General features: G+C 37.7%; 1 protein-coding gene across 1 annotated transcript in view; it reads left to right on the top strand.

The window, feature by feature from the left end:
- The first annotated feature begins 934 nt into the window (after positions 1-934).
- The window catches only part of ephb3a (eph receptor B3a), a 45,965-nt gene continuing 38,187 nt past the window's right edge, over positions 935-8,712 (top strand). The window contains exons 1-2 of the mRNA XM_051138062.1: positions 935-1,350; positions 5,603-5,667. Coding sequence (XP_050994019.1) covers positions 1,287-1,350; positions 5,603-5,667 — 129 coding nt within the window. The 5' untranslated portion in view covers positions 935-1,286. The remainder of the gene's footprint in view (positions 1,351-5,602; positions 5,668-8,712) is intronic.

Below are 8,712 nucleotides of genomic sequence, written 5' to 3'. Positions count from 1 at the left end.
AAACATATACTAATTACATCTAAAAAGCTTTTTGTAATAGCTTTCTCTACATCCCCAAGTGGTTGTGATTACCTAAAATATCATTCAGGATAAATTATACATTGTTGTATGGTAAATTATACATTGTTGCAATTCTTGTTTTCTACCATCACAAAAGGCTCTTTTTACTAGCCTCACTGTTGAACTAGTCAGATTTAGTTGTTACTTGAGTGTTAATTGGGATTTAAATACACTTCAAAAGTAGTGATTAGACTTTCATTAAAACATAAGTAATGACAGACACTGTGTTGATAGTGTAGTTTAAGGAATGTGTTCCTCTATGTTTCTCTTTTGAAATCAGTACAACATGCATGTGAAGCCAAATAAATAGGATTAAAATTAAGACAGTGGTAACCATGCTACATTATATGATGAAAAACTGTTGTGTAATAAGTACCAGATTACATTTCTGAAGTGATATTCAGCACTGTGCATGATATCATTAAAGTACAGCTTTGAAGATTGTTTACAGTATCCCATAACCTTCCTGTCAACATGCAGCCCATTATTTAATCAGCAGAAAGCTGGTTGATGATTTTATTATTGGTGTTGGGTGACTGTTACACAAATATCCTAGCGGTGGCCATTTGCCAAGTCACTCCCTTCTTAACTACAGTACACCAATTCCTGCAGTAAACAAACAGTGAGTGGCGCTGTGTATCAAAGAATACCCATACATTAGCAATTCACCACAACTCAGATTCTGGGGATTCTTATGCCGCCTTGCCTTATAGTGGCATATACAAAAAAAAAAAAAAAAAAAAAAAAAAAGAGTTACACGTCGATTTAACACTTCTCTAAAACAAATAATGAAATGCATAAATAAAAGAACACGGGGGAGTACTTGGTCTGTAAGTTATCAACGATATCCCGCAGGGTTTTGCCTTGGGACCAATAGAGCTCTCGCCCCCCATCCTTTCTCGCAACTGACACTCCTCCGTGCAGTCGCAGAGAATCAACAGCTTCTTTCACACTGAGGATGAGGATGATGCCACACATGTAGAAGAGCATGATAGAGCGCGCTCACGAAAGAGATCGTCCGTGGATTCCGTGGTGCGAACAGTTGTGAATGAAAGACGTGAAGACAACCATAGCAAGAGGAGCTGTGCGGTTTTTTTTTTCCCCCAGGCTGAAATTTCTCAAGGCGTGAATTCGCTTCTCCAGTCTATGAATGCTGAGATTTAACGAGACTTTCTGTCCCGGTGACATATAGAGAAAAAGCCATTCATGTTGCAACCTCAAGCTTCATGACAATGGATTATTCGCTGTTATTATACAGCCTTTGGGTGCCCGTTATTCTTGCTGTTGAGGGTAAGTGTAAAAGCTCTTTGTTACGGGGCTACTCGATATCCAAGCTGCTGTTACATGGTCATCAGTTGGCTATTCCTTTTATGAATTCCACAGAATATTTAATAACAAAAAAAAAAAAAAAATCTGTTCTTAACTAAAGCTTGTGATTTACAAACCGCGCGGACTGTTCAGGCTCCGAAACTTCGCGTTTGACGAAAACTTAGATAGTCTGGGTCCGATTTTGCCTTTTATTCGTCGGGCAGGGATGCAGGGATGAATATGCAAACGGCTGCAGATCTACAATATTTTATGTCGTTTAAAGTGAATAAATGAAAAGTGCGTCCGTTTAGGTGTAGCCTTTATTGGACGACTGTCTGATTTTAGCATTCATATCATTACCAGGGTTTAAGTGTCCGTTTTCTGAATCAATATTCCATTTGTTTCCCATCATTCTGACCAATTCTAGTTTCCGAATGTCTGTTTGTGAGAAATGTTTTATTCCGTGTGTGTGTGTGGTGGAAGATTTACACAGACCAGAGAGGTGTTTGTGTTATGGCATGTCCATATATTGATACAGACGATGCTGTTTGTCCACATGCTTCGTGCCTTTGTTATTACAACAAACTGTAAAACCATAGACTAAACCAAATCTAGTAGCAATTGCTTTTGTATGCATCCAAGCATCTCTTTAATTTGGCTTGTAGCGTCTTGTGCGGTTATAATGACAGTGTTCTGCTTTGAACGTTGCTGTATTGAAAATCCCATGTAGTTGTTAGATTTTCAGATGTGCTTTGTGCTGATTGTGACACATGGTTTATGACTGCTGAAAGCCCCCTGTTGCTCTGGTGTGACACGTTTCACCCTAAAGGCTTTTAAGTCACCCAGATAGTGATGATAGCAGCATCACTTCAGTGTAATTGCCACACATGTTAATTGGCTTGCATGATCACATCTGTTCAAAGGACTACACTAGGTGAGAAAACGAAGTCGCTTCAAAGTAACAATGTATTTTGGAATTAAATCCAAGTCGGCTGCTATTTTAAAAACAGTGGTGAAGTGAAACGTGCCAATATTGAGCCTAGGTGTGGTTTCGGAAAAGCTATTGATACCTTTGAGCTTTGTTGACTTCACACTACATTTTTGTCGAGAAGTCTAATGTATAGGTTTGTGTGCCCATGTATATATATATATATATATATATATTACATTTGTGACATCTGTTGTTTGCATATTTAGAAAAATGCATGCAGCAATTAGTCTCTCTTTCTCCTTGTAATTTAATGCTTCACAATTATTAATTTCATATTCAAAACAAATTGCTGCTCGGCAAAAACAACCCTGTTTCTTGTTACAAAATTACAGTCTCAAGGCAGGATTTTGTTTGGCATTATTAGTACTGATACATGCATAGCCGACTTCATTATGTACCTTGGTCATGTCCCAATAATCCTTAACTACAGTGGAGTCAGATACTCCTTCACCTTGGCCATGACTACCTCGATTCTTCATCAGTTTCAGTGTGAGGATCTCAATCGATAGTGTGTGTGTGTGTGTGTGAGAGAGAGAGAGAGAGTAGGTGTTTGACTCATAGGCCTAGTTTCTGAGCAGGTTTCTTAACAGACTACATTAGTTACACTTCCAGTGGAGGTCAAGTGGGCCGAGCACCTCATGACAAGAGGAAAAGTGTAAAGCTGCATCCAGGGTCCCCTGTGTCAAGTCAGTCCATCTGTCAGAGGCCTTCCAGGCACTATGGTGTCTAAATATAAAACAAACCATACGTGATTTGGCCCTGTTAGTGGTTATCTAAAACAGGGTGACAGTTTTTGTTATTACAGTGTTATATATATGATTATTATATATGATAATAACACTTTTTTATGTTTACATGCGCAATCATCGAGCTACAGTTTTTTTATTTATTTATTTTTGCGTTCCACTGCATCGCTTTTCCATTGTTTTTCATAGCAATGGAAACATGCACCAGACAGACACGTTTTACGGCTGTGTATTGCATCTTTTGCAGTGTCTCGCACGGCATGAAAAAATGTATTTCTATACCTTGCTTTTTTCATTCCACTACACTGCCTCTCACGCTGTTAAATCCAAAAACACTTTTTGAGTGGATGCCCCCTTAATCCGTGTTTCCGAATATGTGACCCTGCACCCCAAAACCAGTCATAACGGGCAGTTTTTTGAAACTGATATTTCTACATCACATGAAAGCTGAATAAGCTGAAGCTTTCCATTGATATATGGTTTGTTAGGATAGGACAATATTTGGCCAAGACTATTTGAAAATCTGGAATCTGTGGGTGCAAAAAAAAAATCAAAATTGAGAAAATCACCTTTAAAGTTGTCCAGTTCAATGCATATTACAAATCAAAAATTAAGTTGTTTTATATTTATGGTAGGAAATTGACAAAATATCTTCATGGATCATGATCTGTACTTAATATTCTAATGATTTTTGGCATAAAAGAAAAATCTATAATTTTGACCCATACAGTGTATTTTTGGCTATTGCTACAAATATACCCGTGCTACTTAAGGTTTTGTGGTCCAGGGTCACATGTATATAACACAATGCATAAACAAATAACTGATCCAGACTAGCAGCATACCATGCTTGCATTGCACGTCACTTCTGTAAACATACAACAACGAGTCCAATTGCAGTCGGAATAATGTGTACACATTCTAGATAAAGCCTAGGTACAGTTGCATATCGATGACTGTTAAGATGCAGTCACACTGATGAAATCAGTATGTGAGAAACTAGAAGCTGCCTTCACATTAAAAATTCCAGATTGCATGGATTTCTGTTGAAATTACTGGATTTTGAAATTGCTAAGCAACGTTAAAGGTGACCACACCTTTAGTCAAATTTTGCTTAATCTGAATTTGTATCATTTTACTTGAGCTAAAAGCTCATTCCTACCAAGAACGATAATAACTGTAATGTTAACTATATTATCGTGCACATCAATTCATGATAACATTCTGTTTATTCTAATTGTTCACTGCAGTTATGTTGTCTGCCAATTTAAATGCTCAAGTTCTTTAAAGTCAGAAAGATTCTGATTGCCTGTCAATGTTTTTCTGAATCATCAGCTGGGGAAAAATTGTTTCCAAGGATATGTGTCGTTATCACTGTAGTGTGAACATCCCATTCTCAGATTAAACTTTATGGTGTTAGTTATCATTCCACTTCCTTAAAGCATTTCCATGACCATTGCTTTAATCCGACTAAAAGCATATTTTGCATGCAACGTATTTATTTTAATAAAACAAATAAGCACCATTTTTATTTTACTCATTACAACTAAAGCTTGTTTGTTTTTCTTTATAGTCTTACATTCTGATAATCTTGTGGAGAAACAAAAGATTTCCCAGAATAATGAGGCATTTTGTACATCTGCTGACTGTACAAAACAAAGTTTCAAAGAACATCCTGTACACTCATTTGTGTGAAATAGACTGCGATGAGCTGCTTTGTGTAAAAATAAGTATCATGACGTTGTTTCCCACATTGCAGCCAAATGCACAGATGCAAAGGGCCTTAAGGAAAGACCGAATGCGGTCATAAGGAATTGATCAAAGCATCAAAAGAACTTCCCTCCAATTTTATGAATATTTCACACGGCGAGATGCCCTCACAGCTATTTCATCACGCAATTAACTCTCTGTGTGATTTACAGCGCTATAAAAACGAGGTGTACAATCCACATAAACAGCATGTGTACGTTTGCCATATGCGTATTTGCCGGGGCCTTAATCAGCTAAGTTGATGTTCTGCTCTAAATATTCCACGGATTTGCTCGCAGATGTGTGCGTGTCACATTAATTTGAAGCGAGCGCTCGGCTTCATCGAACGTCGGCTTACAAAGTGAATAAAAGATTCGCATGTGCGGTTAATTTGCAGAAGCTGGCTCATGCAGTTTTGCTCCACTGATCGGAGTGTATTTAGAGAACAGCGAGCGCCTGGGATGCAGAATGTCACTGTGCTGCGAGCATCCCTGTGGTACGCAACAGGATCTGTTCTCAGATCAGCCACAGGCCAGAGCTGGAGTGGGTAGATAAATGCGGATCACATTATTAGTGTGCGGAGCGAAAACAGTGATTAGGCCTTCCGCAGACTATGCGGGGAATTCAAATGAGTGAAGTGCTTTGATATGTATCCGTTTAAATTACAGTTTTTAGCGCGCTGATGCTCTGTTGTGTTTGGAACGGAGGCTGCTGTTTGTCGGAGCCTCATTGATTGCCTGTTTTGCAGAGACTCTCATGGACAGCAGGTGGGCTACTACAGAGCTGGCGTGGACCACCTATCCAGAAAGCGGGGTGAGTTATGGCGTTTTCCTGTTTGTAATTGTCCAAAAGAGTGCCTATTAATCAACCCATGCATTGACGAGACAAATGAAACAGGCCCATTAGCAAGAACGATCACTCTCAACCTCTCTGTTTGCAAGCAGCGGTTTATTTTACACATGTGACTGGTGAAGAAATTAACCACGGCGAGTCTGACCTTAAGCCCGACACCCCCCCACCCAAATCCACTCGCTCCCGTAGTATGATTTGTCTTTGGAATGTGCATGCGAAGTCAGTCAATGGAAATGATGGGTTGCCATGGCAACAATCTTAAGCAGCTCAGCCCTTTCCGCAGGCTGGCGCTCGATGTCTGGCATCTCAAAAGCCATGCATCATCATAAGTAATGTGTTCCTTCACACCTGGAGATAAACACATGCTACCCCTCGCTGCGATGCCTCTTAATTGTGTTGTGAGAAGTTCAGGCAACCCAAATGTCACCTTTGAGAAAGCATTTCTATTTACCCTAACCACCGACATGAATTTAATTGAGCATTTGAGTCGTTCATTATTCCTACTTCCATTTAGTGCTGCTTTGAGGCACATCTTTAAAGGTATCGTCTTAGTAACGATCCATAGATCTAGATCATTTTAGGATTCTTAGGTTTTGTGTGACACTGTGTCCTAACCAGACGTGATACGACGCATTTCCAATGATAATACGTCAGTCCACAGTGAACCATAGAAAAGATGACATGATTTCAAAGCCACTCTGAAAATATGCTGGTCAGTGATGAAGAATGTCATTTTCAAGAAAATTTAAAATGTTATGACTCTAAAATTGGCATGTGCCAAGTAAAAAATAATATTTTCTATTTTGTTTTTATTTAAAAAATGTTTAAGGCAAAATATAGTGAAAAATATATAAATATCATGAATTACTGATTCATTCATAGGCCTACATTTTTGGGAGTCACACCAATTGACATTTTACAGCCAGAACCTTGCCCTTAAAAAGGTCAAATTATCTATTTGAAGGGACTCAATGACACTGACGCACATTCATCAGAGTCCTTTCTTTCAAATATTAAAAAGCAGAAATATTATGTCAAATGACATAAGAAGGTTCTCTTTTCCTTTATTTATTTCTTTATTTATTTAAATCGTCAAGACAGTTGTATCATTCTGACATGTTTGACTCTATACTAACAGAATTCATTTTAATGAGTTCAAAAAATACAACATGGTCACAATAAAAATATGTATGAACTGCATTTATTTTTGCACGAAATAATAGACTGCATTTACACTGGCACAAAATAAAAAAAAAAAAAAAAATTCCAAATGTGGATTTTAATCGGATACATATATCCGATATCTGGACATCTAACCTAAACACACATCTCCGATTCCCCTCATTACTGTCAATGCACATTTGCCCATAAAGATAGTGTTTTAATTTAACATTTCACTAAAGAATTCTACCTCTAACAAGCTGTAGATACTGTGCACAGCATAAATGAGTAAACCCCCTCTAAAAATTAACATATTCACCAATTACTCTTTACCTAGAAGACATGTTAGCGTTCTTTGAAGATATAATGTTCCAACAAGCCAACCTGATCAATTACCAAAGAAAATGTTAGGAAAATAAGATTTTATTATAAAAGTGATAAAATGTTGTGTTGCAAAAATGAGTACACCCTCCAGAAAGTTAGTGTAGGTTTAAAAAAAGTGTAGGTTTAAGGCAATTTTTGATCAACAGGTAAGTATATTGAATCAAACCTTTGACAAGTTACTGAATAGCCTAATGAATCATACTCAGACTTAATGCTGGCAACAATGGAACCACTTGAGAGAAAACTGCCAGGAGATTTATTTCTTAGCATAAAAGAAGACAATGGTACAAGAGGAATACCAAAATATTGTTTTAAGTGTGAAAAGAACAACTGACATTCAGAAACAATGGACTTGTGACAAGACTTCTGAAATAATCAGATCTTCACTTTAAGTTTTCGTTTAGTGATGAGTGAGTTTTTCTAGAAAAAGAGCAGGAAAATACCATGCAAGTGTCTCAAAGCTGGCAAAAGCTATGAAAAGAGTGATATTTGTGACCCTGGATCACAAAACCAGTCATAATGGTCAGTTTTTCAAAATTGAGATTTATACATCATCTGAAAGCTGAATAAATAAGCTTTCCATTGATGTGTGGTGTGTTAGGATAGGGCAATATTTGGTCGAGATACAACTATTTTAAAACCTGGAATCTGAGGGTGCAAACAAATCAAAATATTGAGAAAATTGCCTTTAAAGTTGTCCAAATGAAGTTCTTAACAATGTATACTTCTAATTAAGTTTTCATATATTTACAGTAGGAATTTTACAAAATATCTTCATGGAACATGATCTTTACTTAATTTCCTAATGATTTTTGCCATAAAAGAAAAATCGCTAATTCTGACCCATACAATGTATTTTTGACTATTGCTACAAATATACCCCAGCGACTTAAGACTGGTTTTGTGGTCCAGGGTCACATTTTATCTCACAGAGCATGACAGCTTGCAGAAGTGACATGCGTGGTTGTTGTCACCATTAGAATTACCAAAGCAGCCAAAGCACAATAAACTCATTTAACCTCTTCCAAGGCCCATATTTACAGAATATAGACTTCTGGGAATCCATACTGTGGTCTCATGAGACAAAGTCAATCATTTCGGCTCCAAAAGCATCCATGGTGTTGTTCTGGTGTTGCTGGAGGAGGAGTACAGTGAGAAGTGCCTGGTTCTCACACTGACGTTCAGTGGTAGTAAAGCTCTTAGATTGGGATGTATGAGTGCTGAAGGTGTGAGGGAGTTGTGCTTTATCAATGCTGTCATCAATTTACACACCACTGTGTGGTGTAATACAAAAACTTGAAACAGAAGATGCTACTCTACCCTCATTCCCTGCATTGTTGGACATTTTTTTCAACATGACAATGAAGATATTCATTCTCCCAAGGTGAAAATCCTTCAGTGGACATGTATGTCACTCACTCTTAACACTCTTAAGCAGCTGTGGGGGTTTTTGTAGAGGCA

Source organism: Labeo rohita, chromosome 2 (assembly GCF_022985175.1).
Source record: "Labeo rohita strain BAU-BD-2019 chromosome 2, IGBB_LRoh.1.0, whole genome shotgun sequence".
Classification (NCBI taxonomy): Eukaryota; Metazoa; Chordata; class Actinopteri; order Cypriniformes; family Cyprinidae; genus Labeo; species Labeo rohita.
The sequence above is the reverse complement of the archived record's forward strand: the minus strand, read 5'-3'. Positions and strand labels throughout refer to the sequence as shown.